The sequence below is a fragment of the Xylocopa sonorina genome, chromosome 2 (genome assembly GCF_050948175.1).
Source record: "Xylocopa sonorina isolate GNS202 chromosome 2, iyXylSono1_principal, whole genome shotgun sequence".
Lineage (NCBI taxonomy): Eukaryota > Metazoa > Arthropoda > Insecta > Hymenoptera > Apidae > Xylocopa > Xylocopa sonorina.
Genome location: NC_135194.1, coordinates 8,712,831 through 8,732,153, shown reverse-complemented (window position 1 = coordinate 8,732,153; position 19,323 = coordinate 8,712,831). Strand labels below are relative to the sequence as shown.

General features: G+C 44.3%; 1 protein-coding gene across 3 annotated transcripts in view; it reads left to right on the top strand.

The window, feature by feature from the left end:
• The first annotated feature begins 715 nt into the window (after positions 1 to 715).
• The window catches only part of LOC143433192 (rap guanine nucleotide exchange factor 2), a 147,502-nt gene continuing 128,894 nt past the window's right edge, over positions 716 to 19,323 (top strand). For all 3 annotated transcript variants that reach the window (XM_076910389.1, XM_076910390.1, XM_076910388.1), the window contains exons 1-3: positions 716 to 895; positions 12,400 to 12,527; positions 13,852 to 13,935. In XM_076910389.1, coding sequence (XP_076766504.1) covers positions 827 to 895; positions 12,400 to 12,527; positions 13,852 to 13,935 — 281 coding nt within the window. In that variant the 5' untranslated portion in view covers positions 716 to 826. The remainder of the gene's footprint in view (positions 896 to 12,399; positions 12,528 to 13,851; positions 13,936 to 19,323) is intronic.

Sequence of the window (19,323 nt, the reverse complement as noted above, 5' to 3'; positions counted from 1 at the left end):
TAGGTAAGTTCAATCGCGATCGTTTGGGGATAATTTGACTTGCAATTAGCTTGGTTCGAGCGGATTGGAAACGAGTACATCGTGGAAGTTGATTCTAAGTTCGCCACGGCCTGGGGATGTGTTAATCCGCAGCTCCGAGTTACAGTGAATATTCAGCAAGGTTGAATATGTAACAGGCATAATCATCTCGGACTGGTTTATGGCCACGATAAAGGAAGTCGCGCTTGCCTGTACGGATCGAACGCAAGTTGATACCGTTCGACGAAATAGAGTCCGAATCAAACTAGAGAAGATACGTGCAGGACGATTCAAGGAAATTTAATTTTGATCCTCGTGGAGGAGAGAAAGTAGCGTAAGGCTCTGCATCGACGGTTCATCAATGGACTTTAACTCGAAACCATGCTATATTTAATGAATTCAGTTAGCGGAATACTTAATTAAATATGAATCAATAATTTCTACTATTTTTCTAACGCAACGTTATCTTTATCGTTACAGAATTCGTCACCTGGAACCAACGCGCTGCAGAAAAATGGCCACTGAAGAACGGGCGATTAGATTCTCCTCTAAGTACCTTTTGCGACACCGCGCATGAACAGCTGTAATCTCGAACGTACGTGGATATTTTGATCGGAAATAATCGTGGGAAGAAAAATGAGAATGAAAGTGAAAGACTTCGCGAAGACTGTTGCGAAACGATCGGCCGTTTAGGCTAGAGAATCAGACGTCGCGACCATTCCGGTGGCGATGTCCAGAAAGAGGTCCCTCAGCAGGATTCAGGAGCACGCAGGATAAGGATCGCAGAGTAGTCTATAAGTAGGCTACTATGACGGACTATTTGGATCCACATTTCGTCAGGGCGCTCTGCCGCGATCCGGAACGGCGAACGCTTCAAGTGAGTCAATCAAATTTCATCAATTCACTCATCTTTTAAACTCTGAGTTGTTCGAACGCCTTTTGAATGCTTGACCCTTCGAACCGTCGAGTTGTTGAATTTTTCAACCTCATATTCGCTGCCATTAATTCCCACGAACTTGCAATCAATTTGCAAGTTGTTTGTACGCGCTTATTTTTAACGAACGATCACTGTCAACTGACGATCGTTAATCGGATTGAACTTTCAACAGATGGTTAAAATATGAAAGTAAATTGTCTCTGGTTAGTCGTAACTTTCACCGTGCTGCACGTATGAGACAAATAAAACGTACACGCGCGTCAGAGATTCCCAAAGGGATTTCTAATCGTATCAAGAAATTTCCGTGAATGACCAAACTCTTTCCAATTCCAGCAGAAGCTACGTTTTCACTGAAGAATAACATTTCTGACTCTAAATCATTGTTGCGGTGTTACTAAAATCGTACGAAATATTTCTACCTGTGCATATATTTGCAGGATGAAATATTCATCGGATTCGAAAAAATTGCTTAAAATATTCACGATTCAAACTGCGGATCCTCCCTGAATAAAACTAATAAGAATATCCCCGAATCGGCCATCCAGTGTGGTCGCTATCTCTATAATCCCCGATTTTATGCAACCGTGTACGCATAATAACGTATTCGCGGGTACATTTTACAGCGGTGGAAAGGTTAAAGGGCGTCGTCGATATCCTCGAGTTGCAGCATTGCTTGAACTTTCCAAACGAATAATCCGCCGCGTTTTATCTTTCTATAATCCTATTGGACCCCTGCGGATGGAATTCTGGAAATTTTATCGAAAAAGAACCATCGCTTTCGCTTCGATTAAATTACTTTCCTCGATTCAAGATTCTTTACTTGCCACTAAGGATGGTTCATATCTAAAAGGATTTATGTATTTTCGATATGATCCATTTAACTCGTAACCCGCTTAATCAGATGGTAACACGAATAATTGAGGTACATTTTGCAAAAGTTACTTTGAATTTTTAATTTTTACTTTCACAATTTAAATAAAATTTATTCGAGTCTGAGTGATTTGTTGTTTAGACAGTTCGTAGAGAAAGTTTCACGGTTAAGGAAACTGTCGCGGCGTTGCAACGGTGGACAAGCTTTAACAATCCTGCAACTAGTGTCATTAAAAGTTCTTGTTAAGACTTTTTACATCTTTATCCGATAATACCGTGAACAAATAGTTTCGAAGTATTGGATTCGCGTGTTGATCCTTCGACGGCCAACGAGACTTCGTCGACTCGAATGGAAATCGCGGTTTTTTCATCGATAATGTTGTATAAACAAGAACTTTAATCGCTTAATGGCACTCGTGACTTTTTAAACATTCGCATAACTTAGAACCCGTGTACAGAATTTTTCAATAGCGGAAATTTTTCCAGCTCACGAGATTTAGATACGTTCGAGAAATTAAAACTGAAGTTTATCGCAGAAAAATGATTTCTATCGGTATAGATACGATTATATATAAAAATACTTATCGTGTCGTAACACGGATTATCGAGTTCGTTTTAACGCCGGTATCGCGAGTGGAGCTTTAAATTTCCCCGTTCATTCTTCCTTTAAACACGAAGAAAGGGTTGAACAGCGTGAAAAGAAATTGGTCGATATTTAAATCCTGTTGAACGGTAAGATTTTATCGGGGCTGAAGGGTTGAATGGGAGGAAAATTGTTGCAGTTATTTCGAGATCGTTAAATATTCCACGGCGAGCCCTCTTTTTTACTCTTAACTACCTTCGCCTCTCTTTGTTCCATCAGGAGCTGAACTAACTACCAATCGTACGTTTCTAATTCGAACGTCGAACGGTTGATTGCGATCGGAAAAACTGGCTTGCTTTGTTCCATCGCAGCGTCCCTTTCCCCGTGGTTCGATCCATCAATGCGATCGAACGATTTCTCGCGATGAAATGCTTTGTCACGTGTGCGGCAAAGGCGATACAAAAAAAAGACAAATTGGTAACGTTTCAATAAAAATCGCCGCATTCGCTGAGAAATAATTCGACCGGCAATATTATTTTTATTTCCTTACGGATTTCGTGTAATTGCCAATTAAATACCGCTTCGAGTATCACAGGCGGTAGTGTCGTTTATAAAAATAATTACAAGTGATTCGTTGGTTAATTAGAGACTTTTACAAGAGCAGTCTATGGTCCGATCGTAGCCGGATTTTTACACGATCTCTCATTGAACTTTTATCGATGAAACATTGGCGCGTGTGAAATTTTACAAGCATAGATCCATCGCGCACAGGAAGTAAAACAAAATCGCTCGAAACGGACGATGCAAACGCAATATTGGATCACGTGTGGCTACGCGTTCTTGGATCGCGGTGGCGCTCTGTATAAATTTATTCCATTTTAGATTTCACGGAATTCGAGCTCCGTGAATTCTAAACATATAAGTGAGAGTTCGTGACTGAGATTTTGCTTTAGAACGGTGGATACTCCGCTTCTGAAAGTTATGCCGCCAAGCAGAGACAATGAATTTCTATTTCGATCTAAAGAATCTATCTTTACACCGGGGCAAACTTGTCCAAGTAATTTTCTCAGCGTAGCGAATTCGAAATTCCGCGAATACCAGCCGGACTCGTAATTTAATAACATTTTAATCTTCCTCGCGTCAAACAAACACGAAGATTAGAATTCCCATGAATATTAAATTCAATAATCTTCCATCCAATCTGGTTTATACACCGACTAAGAAGTAAGCCTTGCACAGTTGAAACGTATCTCGAAATCGCATTGGTATTCATTCTTCCAGTTCCAATCACGTTTCATCGAATTCTCTTAAATTCACCGATTTCTTTCGCACGTTCGTCCACGATCGGTTAAAGTATCGCAAGTTAAAGCGATCATCCGTAGAATATTTAGCAACTGTTAACGTCGTCGCGTGTTCGACGTATCGATCGTCCTCGTCGTCGCCCGGGCCAATTAAGAAAAATACCTGAGTCACGCATTTTCACGAGGAAAAAGAGAAGGAAACGGGCGACGGGCGAGAGGAGGAGGGTAAAAGAGAAAAATGGTCGAATTCCATGCCGCGAACGTTTCCCAGACGTCCTTCTGCTCCCTTCGTTATTTTCGTGCTAATTTGCAACCGCTCGAGTCGCGAGGCGAACGCGGAGAATGGCTGCCGCGTGCAGTGTCGCGCGTGCACCATTGCAAGCCGCGGTTAAATAGGGAGACATCGAAATTCAGGGAAACGGACGCGATTTCGGGCACAATGAAGGTCTCAGATATTGTGCGAATTATCGACCCGGGAACGGGCCACCCTGCTGGCTCTGACCCTTTATTACACAAATTATTTTTTATCGCTGCAACGTCTTTTTTATCTCTGCATTTTATTGAACGCCACACGCGCGGAATACACGCTATTTTCGAAATGGAAACTATTCTCTTTTGTCCTTTTTAACTCTAAAATGAAGGAGAAACGGTCGTGGAATTTACTTCGCTTTTAAAACGAACGTGCCCTCGATTTCTTTTGCTCCCAGTCGATTTAGATCTTTGAGGGACTAAAACGCGAGCTTAGTTTGCAATTAGTAATAATTGGATCATCGATTTTTAGAATTTGTCTCGCGTAGGATATAAGTTTTCAATCTAAGTGATAAAACAGTGTTGAAACTGTACGATTTCAAAATTGCATCGCGCGATCCAGTGTTAAACAACAATGCGCGTCTGCCGCGACGTCCTCAACCGATGAATATAATTGACAGCTTTTCTTCCCCTTTTTTTCCATTTGTCCTCCACCCTTCGTTCCCTTTTTCTCTCTCCTGTTCCGTTCGATTCTCTTTATTCGCGGAAACAGCGGAACAAGCTGCCGCGAGTCTTTGAAATTTCATTCTCCCGGAAACACGTTTCGCGCCCATCGTACGCGCTTCGTCTGCCACGATATAACCGTGTATTTGTCGTTAACAAAACTGTCAAACTTTATTATCTTTGCTCGCGCGTTCGTTCCGTTCGATTCTAGCCCCGATCGATCACTCGCGTCTGGGAAAAGGTGAAGTTGGGACGTTCCACGATGAGTTTACGAACGCACGGATTTTTCGACGGCGCGCGTTCCCGCTCGCATAGAAACCTTCAGCCTCTATTTTCAATCTTTCGGTTGGATTTTATTGTTGCTTCGACATCGAACCTCGCGCTTTCATCTCAGGAGAATTTATGACATTTCGATACTTTTAAATAATAAGATACCATCTCGTGGCAGGGAAAAATCGGCTGTCGTTAATCTTACGCGTTCGAATAAACGAAATTTTGTCTGACAAGATTCGCAGAACCTCTGCGAAATGTTAAAGAACGCGAATATTTACCGTCGACGATGAACTTTTTATTTCAGTCTCGACTCGTCCGGTTTATTTTTTATTCACACCGCGTGTATGGTCGATTTCAAGTATCGCGCGGAGGATAGAGAAAAGAAATAAACGGGAATATCAATTCGCTAGCCGGTAACGAATATTTCGAAAGTCGAGGAGCCGCGTATTCTTCGTAACGGAAAATCATGAATATTCCGAAGCAGCCGTGTGTACGAGCGATTAAAGAGAACGAGAGCAGTGTGTTTTTTTATTAGTAGAACACAATTCACTCGGTTTGGTACGTGCTCTCCCCCTGAGAACGTATTTTCTCTCGTTTCTTTTCCAGCGTTGTTCGCCAAGTGCGATCGGCGTTTTTCCTCGAACGAAAGGCTTATACGCGGCGTAAGGACCAGTTTTGAATAATATACGGGTTACTTGCCCTTTCGTTGGCTACCTCGTAACAGCTCCCTGAAGAATGTAATTTCAAGCTCGATTTAATTCCGCGCGACTTCAGCTACGAGGCTAGTACCTCGTACGCGATGATTACACGTGCTCGTTACGTCTCTGCGAGTGCGACGCGATATAATTTCTGCGGCGCTTTATCGAGCGAAATCAATTGGGGTGGAAACGATTGGTCTCGTTACTTCTGTGCGTAACATGACGATTACAGGGTAACTGTATCGCGAAACATTTCATTTGATTAGAAATAGTTTAGCAAGTTTCAAAATATATTGGAAAATAGAGAGGAGGGTGGTCATATTTCGTGTAATTAATAGAATGGAATGGTGGGCGGTGATTGATACATTATTATGACTGTCGAACAGTTATTTAAAGTAAAGTAAAGCTCTTCGAAGAGCTCGAGTGAGTCGTCAGAAATGTAAGAAATATTTCTGCCGCTTTCACGGCGCATCTAAACGGTCAATTGGACAATTTGATAGACTTAATTTCAAGCTGTCGAGACCTTCCCCCGTTTCATGATAGAGTTCAATTAAATGTTCCTTGATTCCGTCGAGGAAATCGTCGATTTGTCCCGCAGTGACGATACGAATCCACGTACAACTGTACGTGGCGCGTTTGCCTTCGCGACACCCGCTCTTCCAGCTTCCTCTCCTCTCACTCTAATTATTCCTCAATCTCATTTCACCAATTCTACCGAATGCCACGGAAAACCAACATATATAATAATTTAGATGAACGCATTAACTTCTGCATCAACTTTCTGTCGATAGCGCGCGTACAGTTTCGAATCAATAATGAAAAAGCGAGGGACAGAAAGAGAGACCCTCGCAACTATTGGCGACGAGCCTGATCCGCCTTCGTACAGCGGAATGCACTGTTCCATAATAGATAGAAATTTCGTTTCCCTGTTACGTACGACGGTCCCCGAAGGGTCGAAATAATTGATATTTACGCGACTCCACGGGACCCCTTTTAAAATCTTACGAGACGCGGCACGTAACGCAGGTTCACGCGATCCGTACGTGAAGGTCGTCCGGTGTTCGCTCCACTTTTCCCACGGAAAAAGGTAGAAAAAGGCGGAGACAGAACGAGGGGCCGAGCACGAGCTTCGAAACCGCTTCGGCTCGCGCGGAGCGCTCCGCGCGTTTTTTAAAGACAGACCAGCGCCGTATAATAGCTCCGTTCGCGAGTCTCTCCCTGGTCACGCTCTTATTTCCACCCTGTCTGACGGGTAAACTCACCCTCGAGCTCCGCTCGACGCGACATTGTTACTTTTCGTTACTCGTTCGAAGGGTGCGCGCAAGTTTACGCGCAATTTTTGCGAGATAGAGCAACGTTCGAAGAGATCGCGGTAGGTTTGAGGTGTGTGTGTGGCTGAACGATTTTTTAATTCGTCGTTTTCTAGAGCAATATCATGTTGGAACTTAATTTTGCCATAATAATGTAAATACGAGGAATTATACCTCTTCAAATCAAATGTACAATGCATTTTCCGATTTATTTGGTAAATATTTTTGTACATTTTATATGATATATATGTAATACAGAACGTAGATAGTATTCGTGCTTTAGTTGAAAAAAGGCTGGGAGCGATAGTGCAATAAATAAATTCTTATGCACGTTCCATATCGCCATCCAGTTTTTACGAAAATGTACATTTGCTACGGGATCTAATGAGAATATTTAATGACCGTACGTTGCGCGGTGCTTTGGACACACGCACGCGATGCGTCGCAGGAAGAATAATTTAGAAACCGAATATTTAAAGCTGCGAAGCTTTTAGAGTGGGTTTTTGAAATATCTACGAGGACGGTGTTTAAAAATTCTCAGTAACGAAGCTCAAATTTTTATATCTCGCGTTGCACGAACGAGAATGGGAACCAAGAATGGACACGATATTTTTTCATTTCGAGCCACCTTTTGCAAGCTGACAGTCAACATTCGAAAATCAGTTTACACCCATTTAGTTCCGTATTTCAAGATAAAATTAATGAAAGAATCGCGTGTACACTCGTTGCTTTCCTCTCGCGAGCACAGCTGGTCATAATTCGCCCAGAAATAATTCCACCGTCCGATTAAACGTAACGTACAAAGGCGGAAGCCAGTACGAAGCGGGAGCAGAGCAGGTTTGCTTAAAATTCAAACGACGTAAATCTCTCGGCCCCTAAGAAGTGAAACGCGATAAGGGACCTTAAAGAGCTTCGCTTTTATTCGTGGTCACCTGTTTTCGTGGCGATTATCTGACCGTAGCGGGAAAAGGAAGACGACAGATACGAAGGAAAGCGTCTCTCGAGCGTATTTTCCAGCATTGTCTTCCATTCCAGCCTGTTGAACCGTTCCCAGCGGCGGCGTTTCGTTTCGAATTTCCCTCGAAGACGCATTTGTCTCGGCTCGGATCGCGAGGGGGAAAAACGGCTGTACAGCAACGCTTTGAACGGTGGTCGAGAGCCTCTTATGGGGGTCCCTTATCGCAACCGGCACCCATGGTCAGCGGGACCATTGCGTTACATTAGTGGAGCCGATTTTATGGCGTTTTTGGAAGGGTAATTTCGGGGATTACATAAATCAGCCGGCGTTACGCGCAATATCAGCTGAAGCCACGGCTTTAGAGCGCGCGCTGCTCGAATCTGCGTCCGTTGTTCTCGTAATAAGGATTGATTTTACGGGCAGGTTATCGTCTTCGAGAGGATCGAACGAAACAGGAGGTTGGACAACTTGTTGCTTGGAATTGTGTCTCCCTCTTGGTTCAGTTTCCAGGGGATTTCGTACGTTTTGTCTTTCTTGTTGCGGAACGAGTAGAAACGTGAGATAGGACGAAGCCTGAGAGATACCTTCCATACGAGTAACGAACGTCTTTACTTTCGTTCTGCTTCGTTTCTCGAGCGGCGAGAATTTCAGTAATATGTTACATTTAAATTCTGCTTTGGGTGGGTCTGCGAATCGTTAATGTCGAATCGTGGCTGGCGTTGCAAATAATTCCCGTGGAACGGGGCCGCGAAGTTTCCGAGTTCGATTAAACATCCATCGAAGCAGACGGATGAATTCGATTAGGGATCTAGCGTGACGCTATCGAAATACACGCGGCAGGTGGAATGATTAATCGCGTGACCGCGATACGGCAAACTTTCCGATGCAGACATGAAATTTCGAACGACTGTTGGTTGTTTCGAGCTAACCGCGAGCGTTTTTTTAAGGATTTTTTAACCATACTTGTCCGCGATACAATTGCCTTGCTTCTCGTACAATCGCGTTGCCACAGTTCAAGCGCTTCGTTTGAGTATTCCGTTCAGGTTGGGTAATACGATAAAAGTGATGAGACAAGAATTGCTAATAAAAACCCATGAGTTCCTGTAATAAAAGCGATGGGAGGAGAATTCGTAATAGAATTGTGCGAGCACCTATGCGCAGTCTCAAATAACGTCGGATATTTTCCATTTTAGGGGTGGAGAAAGTATATTCCGCTGATATATAACCCCTTTTTCAAAAATATTATCACAATTGGTTATCCGCAATTGATACTCGAAACCAATTACAATATCCATCATAAATTCTATCAATTTTTAGTTACCCTGCTTTGTATCTCGCTATAAAACTGTCTGACTAGTAATCCAGCGAGTATCTCGTAAGTAGCGTCAAAAAAGTCATTTGAAAAGTAACGAGAAGAGGATAATAATAACAGTATCGTGAACGTTTAGTCTCGTGCGGCGTAAACAGGTACCAGTTACCCATATTGGAAGGAAAACGCGTGAAACTTGGTCCGAAGTTTAGCAGAGAAAGCTCGTTGAACGGAATACTCGTAGCCCGCCAAGGGGATGATTCGAGACTAACGATCTGAGAAGTTTCGCTAAATTGCACGCTCGTCAAATTACGCTCGCGGAATAGAATGCTGGTCTACGAGCGTCGGTTCCGATAAGGTTCGACTTGATCGCGTAACATCGATTATCGCGAAAGTCCGCCCGCGTTTTAATACAGGTCGCGTGTCACGGCTTTAATTACCGCGAACTATGCCGCGCTCGTTGTCCGTCTGGTGAACTTGCGAGCCACGTACGACGAAAGTTTCCCGTTCTTTCTCTATGGAAAGTCGATCGACCCGACCGCCGCTTGTCCAGCGGCAAATCAAGCGTGGAAATTGAATCCTTACTCCTTCTCGATCCCTTGCGTCATCGATCCATACTTGTCTCGTTCGCCTCTGCTCGCCTGACGAACCAGCCATTTTTATTTCATTTCCTAGGTCTCTTCCGCGAGTTCGTCGAGAGGAAATTTTAATGGAACAACACGTGGACGAAGGAAAGTCGATTTTATTCGATACTTTTCAAATATTTCAAAAGAGGGCGAGCAATATTTCTCGCGTGAGAATAGAGACGCGCGTGCTTCTGTTAATCACGCATAGTGCAGTAATCGCAAATGTTTTCGAACACTGGGTTCATCGATTCATCGAGCCTTTTTATTGCTTTCATCGTAATTATTGTAATACCAGGCTCTTTTTTTATTATTTGAAGCACACGGATAAATTTATTTCTCACCCCCTTCCGCTCGTTTTTGACAGTAATGCGAGATCGGACAATACGCTCGGTTATTATACCATCGGTCGAGGTACATTCAACTGTATTAACTTTTCCAGCTTTGACTAGAATTACGCCCCGTTTGAATGCAATCCGCGGGAAACGTATTGCACGCGAATCGCTCGAAACCTCGAACGTTTCCAACCCCGAAACCCTCCTATTTATGGAGCTGGACGGTGGTGGATCCGTGATTAGTTTGCTTTTAAAACGGTCGGGTACTGGGCGTGCATATTCCACGCACGTTTCGTACAATTGATACCCCTTTCATCCGAACGGTTCCCGCATTTTTTTTCTTCACCCTTTTTCCGGCCACTCCTCTCCTTCGCATTTTGATAGAGTTCTAATTTCCACGCGCGCAGAGGAACGTAGTCGTCATTAAGAATTCTTAGTAATTATTTCGATATCAGTGATACCTTTTGTATCGAACAGGATGTATAACAAACCAAACTTTCCTATAAGCAGTAATGTAAAAATGACTAATCCGTTCTCATAAAAAAAAGCTATTGTTGATATTATATTGACATTAATGGGGTTGCAAAATAATTTAAATACTGTTCAAACGTACAAAATGCGATTTTATTATAGATTTTTAAATTTAAACACTGTTTCTATGGTGGCTCGCGGCTAAAATTAGTGGGGGTGCAGCACCAGTTCCATACAAAGACTTTTGTACCTTTTTCATAAACTAAGGAATGGCTACTGACACTAAGCTTAAGGATTATATATTATACAAGTATGAGAAAAGAAGAAAGACTCATTATATTAACACGTTCACGCCGGCGTGACCCACCGGTGGGTCACACTTGACTGTTCCGTGGGGCGGCGTGACCCACCGGTGGGTCACACTTGACTGCTCCGTGGGGCGGCGTGACCCACCGGTGGGTCACGCGTTTTCAGAAAATTAGTCGTTTCTTCAGACGAACCACTTTCCTCCAGATCCATTTTATCTATTATTTATAAGGGCAAAAATTCAAATATATTCTAACCGCCTCTGTAGAAGAAAAGATAATTTTACCTTCGCAATAAGCGAGTTCAAATTCGCAACGATATTGCCCCGCCCCACGAAGCTTAACGCGATAAGACAGTCCCGCCTCACGCGGAGAAACGTAGATTTTCGCCCCGGCGTGAACGTGTTAAATGTTATCGATGATATTAAGTGGAAGTAGGGGATGCTGGAGTTCCAAAGTGTTTACACGAGCCGCCACTGCTCTGCTTAATACTAAAATATAAAAAGAAGCAGATAACATTCCATTCTGTGGAAGAAGAGTTCACTTGCAATAAAACCTGACCATTCTGCTGTTTTGATATCCCTACCTGTATGATCGGTCGGTTTATGATACATCAACTCTCCAAATGTAACTGAACTTTCCCTTCGAAGATAATTATCTAGAAATCGCGCGAAATTCGCAGAAAATTGTCGTATATCGAGCAAAATTTGTCACGTCGAAACAGAAAGCATTCCGAATTGGACGTGTTCCAAAGCGGACGTAGACCGAGGCAGCATTGTACGCGAAAGCAGCGAAATGGTGGAGGATGCGCGAAGAGGCAAGGAAGAAGGAGCCGTTTTATTAAATTCATTCGATCGTGTCAGCACGGTTAATAAGCACGGCTCGTATGATCAATTTGGATAACGTTGCCACGGTAGATCGCGGTGTACGATAACAGGGCACATTAGGGTCGCATCAGAGGCAATTGCGTTGGCGCGCGCCTCGTTCGTGTTTGTTGATCGCCTCGTTCCTATCATCGATACGTCGATCGCCGGCACTTGAATTCGATCGTCGCGATTCCGACGAGAACAGTCGCGAACACGGCGATGATCCGCCTTGGGAGCACCTTTTCGCGAACATTGGGCGCACGAGACATTCCTCGCGACGAGAGCTGCCTCCGTTTTGTTTCGAACTTTCTTTTCGTCGCTTGGAAATTTAGGATAACTATGAGATTAAAGCTACGTATCGCGAATTTTTTCTCACGATTTTTGTTCAGTGTGTATCATTATTGTTTGATCTTTTTTTGCTTTTCAATCTTCCGTCAGGTTCAAGAAAGCTTTCCTTTAACAAGCGAAATGGAAATTGTATTCTCTGTAAATCCTGTTTGATGGAAATTTTTGTTTATCGCTTTCTGATTTACTGTTTGTTCGTAATTGATATTTTTTCCTTTGTTTCAGGATCTACAGATCATATACTATGGTCTGCTGGGCCTGGAAGCGTTACGTCCGTGCAGGGATTCCATTCTTCGTGGACTTTGCAAAATTGTGCGATACGAGAGGCACCATGCGAATCACGTTCTTTACTAGTAAGTGGTTTCTTTATTCATTATATGAATTTATTAACGGTGTAGGTTAATCCGTTTTGCAAAAGAAAGTTGGAACTTTCAAGACACGCGAAGCTTAAACGAGATTTATTCGCTCGAACAGTAAACTTTGATTCTTCTTAAATCGCAGTAACGTTAATAGATATGAAATTTAGCTTATTTTTTCATCGAAAAATTATGTTTTGAATAGAGGTATGAACATGAAGGATACAGTAACTTTATTTGAATTGGGCGGTCATATCTAGCGATAGTAATTCATATTTTCTTCGTGAAAACGTTTTCTACATTGCCTGAAACTGCATCGTGGAGGACGTGATAAAAATAGACATAGGAAATCTCTTTATCGACAGAAATTTTTCCGTGGCGCTGTTTTATCGACGTTTTTCTGTCTTACCCTGTACAGAGAAGAGTCGGCGTTCCGACACGACGTTTCGAACGATCGTAGATGTCACCAACGTTTTCGTTCGATCGTTCGCGTCAGTTCCCGCGATTTTAAAGAACGAGTAGGTAGTGTTAGTTGGTGAAAGGGAAACATATTTTACCTTCGTGAAAAAAGAATGTAATGTAACAAGTATTTGCAAGTAAGTAGAACGCTCGTTCCACTATATTTATATATATATCTGGAATTTGTTTCGAGAGTAAGACAGAAGATGGAAAAACAACGTGCAATAGTTTAGACAAGCGAAATGTCAAGTCTCACATTTTTTTCGATTAACACAGTTTATTTCATTTCAATGTGGTAATTAGAATGTACATGTACCAATGATCTAAACATTGTGCTTATTTCTTGAAGCAGTACAATGTGGTATAACGTGTTTTAAAAGTATTTCTATAATAACCTTCCTCTTTGAGGCAGAATTCATTTGACCATCCATTAACCATACTTTTAATTTATATAAACTACCAATACTTTTTATCCTGCCTTCTATTCGAACGTTAAAACTAAGCCTTATTAAATTCGTGCTTTGGTTAATGGAATTACTATTGCACGCTAATGAATATTTATATTAATCCATAACTCTTTATGGGTTTCTTGATCCATATGTCCATGAATGCGAGAAATGCATTTATCATACACGTACACGATGGCTGCCATTACGAACAACCGGTAAAGTTCTTGCAGTCGTAAAATTAATTACCATCCTCTGAATTTCCGGTGCGCGCAGTCATTCGTGAAAACGAGAATTTTCGTAATAATCGATAATTGTTATCGGCTACCTATAAAATTAAGCTCGTTCGTTTCGACTGTTAAATCTACTCTTACGTCATCCTTGGATCCCATTGTAAGTTTCATTTAATGTTTCAGCACTGGCGAATTGGCGACAAGCTGGTACATACTGCTCTCCGGTTCTGTGTTCATCGATGGTTCGATGTTCCTGCCTCGTTCAAGGTAAGAGAATTTTTTTTACCTTGTACGATTTATTTATTCTTGTTCGATTGCGTTGCGTCACGGTGTCGCAAGAGTTGGTCCTCTAAGCGGTTGCCATTTTGGTACATCATGGTGAACGTAGGTTTCCATTACGCCGTTGCAAAATCGATACGCAGAGATTTATAATGAAACGTTGTATTCATGAGTTGCGTTTAAGAGTTTTCGTTTATCGTAGATGATCGTGTATCGTTTCATTTCGTTCAAAGATCATTTCGAACGGAACAAATATGGTAGACTAGTGTTTTAAGTACGCGCGAATGTGTCTCGCTCGTGGAAACGTGTATACACAAGACAGATTTTCGTCTCGGACAAAACTACTCGGCCAGATTTATTTGTACGGCATCCGGCCCCGGTTTGGTTTGCTTTAATTTCGCATAAGATTTACATTGCAAATGCACCACTCGTAACTCTCGGTACACGATAAATTCGCGTGCCAGTGTTTTGGAGCGCTCCGCGAGCGTGCCCCATAAATTCCAGTTATTGTAATCATAATTCAGCATTTGTAATTTCATCCACGAGCTTCACCGTGTTTCCACGATAAATCCTCCCGTGAAATCACCTCGTAGATCCAGTCATCAACTGATCGCTTGGTTTATTGCAATTAGGTCGGATTTCCATTGTAACGCGCCCATGCAGTTCGCGCGGGATCCCTCCAGCCATGTTTATGCTCTTTCCTCTGCTTCTTTTTCCTTTCTCTTGCTTTCTGGCTAGTCAAGGTGCGAAACGCCTGCAGCCCTGAATACTTGAAAGGAATTATTACGTAAAAAAAAAGGAAAACAGAAATAGTAAACATTCTAATTGTTTTATCCAAATGGGACAAAGTTTTTTTTAACTCGAGTCACTGTCTGCAACAAATGTAAATTACTAGAACTCAAATTATTGGAAACTTCACATTTGTAAAATAATTCGCTCAGCTTCTAATCTGCAAGCTTTTCAATCGTACTGACCATTGTCTAGGAATAATTCCTATGAAATTTTCACGTGGCCGAGGCAATAATTGTATGGACTGTCTGGATATTCGAGAACTTGAATTATGTACTGCAATATTAATTCGATTACAGTAAGCTTACCGATAATGATGTGCAATTTGTTTGCCGACCGTTCGATTACAAAGTATGGTAATCCGTTCCCCGGTTGTTCTCTTCTGTTCTGTTCCATTGAATTTGGTATGAATGGTAGCGTTGTGAATAGCGTTATTATCGCCGCGTGTTTAATCGATGATCTCCAAAGCACTGGTTAATAATAGAACGAATAAAATCGAAGAATAATTAGCGACAATAGCAGCACGGTTTTTACGCGAAATGCCTTGAGCGCAGATTTTTTATACAATGTCATACGAGCAGATTTTGCAACTTCACGGTCATAGCGTATATCGCATACACGCGCAGAGCAGGCTCGTAAATCGTTCTGTACCAGGGTTACGGCCGCAGTTTTCTCTCTTTGTGTCCCTCGAACCACGGAAATTCTCATTAATCGTGTAACCTCGTTCCTTCAAGGTATTACCTGCAACGTGCACACGTAGATACGAGCATCGTTGCATCGTATCAGCCGTTAGATAATCTACTTTCAATAAAGTTTAATCGCCACGAAATGGAGATGCAAATTTCCGCTGCGTCAATTTCCGTCGAACGAAAAATGCGAAGATTCCTGTTACGAATACTCGCTGTTACGTTGCGTTGTTTACCAATAATTGGATGTATTTATTTAAATTGAATGAAACACTTTCGCAAAACGTCAGCGTAAAATCACGCGTAATATACAAACTCCCGCTGGTGGACGTAAACGGAAAAATTCGCTGACTAACCACGGGCGTGGTTACGTTTCAAGTATTCCATTCCTCTGTGCTCGCCGCCTCTCTATGAATCCCACCCTTTCCTCTACTGCTCGTGCTCCTCTTTCATTGCCCCTTAATGCACTTCTGTCTTCATTCCGTCTATTCCCTTCTGTGTATCTCATCTGTCTCGCTACGTTTCCCTCCTATTTTATTTCGTTTCCACTGCTTCCTATTTATCCCTTGCCGTACACGTAGGGTGCTCAGCCACCCTTGGGAGACGTTTCAAGGGGTGATTCTGGAAGTCAAAATAAGGTGGACCATTAAGAGTTGTTTCGAATTGCCTGTTAAAAATATCATCTATTTAGTACTCGATACAGCGTCGCGAGAAATGTTTATTTGATAATTTATTCGAATTAAAAAGGTATGCGTTCGCTCGAAAAAGTACATTCCTTTTTCAGTGCATGCATAGGTTCTGTCCTTCCAGATTGCAATACCTTTACCACAATATTACCGGTCCGTTCTACTTCTTCACGCAGTTTCTTTCTATCTCCCCTAGGCCCCTTCCTCGCTGTACATACGCTACTACTGCCGTTTCTTCCTTATTTTTCTACTCGCACGCTCGTGCTCCCTCGTACCTACGCTCATTCACTTCCTCGCCTTCTTCCTCGCGTCTGTCGTCCCGCTCGCGCCAACGCGGTTCGAAGCGCGCTTTACTCGCTCGGCGCTACTCATCGCGCGCCGGCTTGCTCACTCGCTCCGTTTCTTTTACGGCGTCACCGTCCTTCTCTGGCTCGCGCGGTAAGCTATCCTTCTTGCTACTTTACCTCACCAAACCGCAATGCCATCTCGTAATCGTGCCGAGAATTTACGGACGAACCCGAGTAGAGTTCTACCTCCGCGCGTTAAAGGAAGAGCGGCGATCGCAGTGTCACGCGTGCCAGACAGAGAGGAGGGTACGAGTTAACAAACAGAGAGGGGTTCTCTGGAGCGACCGGGATAGGCGACGAGAGTAACGTAGTAGGTAGAGTAACATGAGCGAGCGAGAGGCAGCGGAAGAGAGAGGGAAATGTTACAGGGCCGTGCCAATGGCACGAAAACAGGGGCTTCCTTGCTGGAGATTTGGCCATGTTTTAAAGAACTGGCGGAGAATACAGAAGTGTACGATTTATTGGAGAATTTAAGAGATTTTTTCTTGAGAGTGTAGAACACTCTTCCAGATCAGGCTCACAATTTTTTGAAATTCGCAACATCAATCAGTTTCCACGTTAATTAAATAGTCTATCCTTTAAATTCCATTTAAATGGAGTCTGTATTAATCAAACCCACCTTTACTCTCCTTAAAATCTCAGTTCACAAATCATCCTCTATTACATTTATTGGAACTACTCCATTCTGAACAATGAATTTGTATCCAAAATAACTATTCCATTTGTCGTGTCTCGCGCAAAATTTCACGCATCCAGCAATAATAGTTCGAACGAATAAAATTCGATCGGAACCGCCTCTCCCCAGGATCGCGTTCGTCATTCTCTGGACGGCACGCGAACCTGGGGGAGGGGGGGCACACGCGCCTCGCTTACACCGGTGCCCACGAGGCGCTCGGTACAACACTGAAAACGTACAAGGGAGAAAGAAGGGAGGGCCTCACCTACCAAGAGAGACTCCAGTCTTCTCGAGTATATCGTGGTGGCTGGCGAGCGTTCCGATTAATACCGACTGCGTCCGCGAATCGCATTCCAATCCCTGCGATTCCCATCCGCGTTCCCTCCCCGGTGGGGAAGTACGTTCCCTTACACGGACATGTAGCGCGCGTGTTCCTCGCGAAAAGAAAACGAGTCGCAAAAAGGTCGAAAAGGTGAAACGAGACTCCGTCCGTCCGATTGACGCGGAGAGCTGGACAAGTTTCCGCGGGACGAGAAAATCGAAGGTGCGGTGCGGTGTTAAGAGAGACAGTGCGTCCTGTCGGACGATCGACGGTGCACGCGTGTCCCACGGTCTCTGTCATCCGATGCAGCGTGTTCCAGCGATCGATTTTCGGGATAAGAAAGAAAAGAGCGTGGCCTTTCCGGCACTGCACGTGCGCGCCGCACTCTCATCACCCCGCCGCCCCTCGGATTCCCTTTTCGCAGCACTCGGGTGGCGCGAGTAAAACAACGGGGGCGAGGAGCGCGTACCCTTGGACCTCCTCGTATACGTACGCTGGGACGCACGTATACGAACGAACGCGCGCGTCATACGCGCGCATCTTCTTCGCACCACCGACGCAATTGCTCTCCCGCTGGGCGAATCGTACGGTGTCGTGGCTGCGCGGAGGGAGGCACCAGCCACCGGAAAACTCGATCGGGACCCACCGCGTCCGTCGCGTCGCGTTGGATATCCGCGCTCGGATTTCAGTCGCGAGGAGCTTATCACGGTTATCCGAAGCGGTACTCTTGGTCAATGAATCCCACCCCATGGTCCGCCGTGGAAAAGGAGAACGACGCAGGAAAGCTGATCCGGTGAAAGAGCCTCGAGTATTGCCTTCAGTTACGAATCGTTCGATGGATTCCTGAAGAGTGAGAGACCCTCCAACCTGATCGACTCGTCAGAAACGAGATACCATACATCGACGAACGATTGTCGCCAGTTTCGTCGAGAAGTTTTTCGCAAGAAACGAGATATCTCGACCATTCGAATCCTCCCTCGAGCGACTCGGATGAACAAGGCTGCCCTTTCTCCGACCGATTATCCAACGACCTGACGTTAACAACCGCGAGTAGTCGGCGATAAACAAGCCGCCTGGCGATTCGCCAGCCCCGTTGATAATCCAGTTCGATACGTGCGCCGCGAGGCGGGATTATCGCGGCCGTCGATCTTAACGAGCGTTTCGCTCCGCGCACGCCAAAAAGTGGCGCGTAGATCACTGCGAGGGACGAGCCCAGCCCGTGGAACTCGTTTTCGAGCCGAGCGCTCGCCACGCATACCGAAATCCCGTGGGACCAGTGACCCGCGTGCACGCGGAAACGCCAAGGCGGGAGCGGCCACCAGCCCCTCACCCTGGTGCATCCAACCTTCAGCCCACCGCCCAACCGACTCTTCTGCAGTCCAACCGAAGAACCAGTCCACACAGCGTAGACCCCTCTGCCTAGAGAGCTCTCTGTCCGCGTCGCACGAAACCGATCCACGAGCAGGAGCACCCTCTGCTCAGCGCCTACACGATGACGCTCCACGAACCACGCTGCGAACCGTAGCACCTTTGTGTCCACGTTCGACTAACGATAATTGCCGTTCGCTTTCACCTAACAGCAGAGCCCAGCTCTTAACCTAGAGAGGCTGAGGCATTCCGCGATAAATCTAATAATCGAGCGAACGGCCGGTCGCTGCTCGAGGGCGCGTCGCGCTGGAGGGACCATTCGTTGCGGAATAGGGCACAGGCTGGGTTGACCCGTAGCGCTACTCGCTTAGGACGCTTGGTGACTCGTCTTTTAAACGAACGGTCTTACGTTACGAGGAATTCGTGGGGACAGTCGTGGGGATCTTGTTTAATAGTTTCGTTGATCGTCCGTGGTACGAAGCGCGCACCAGTGGTGTGGGAA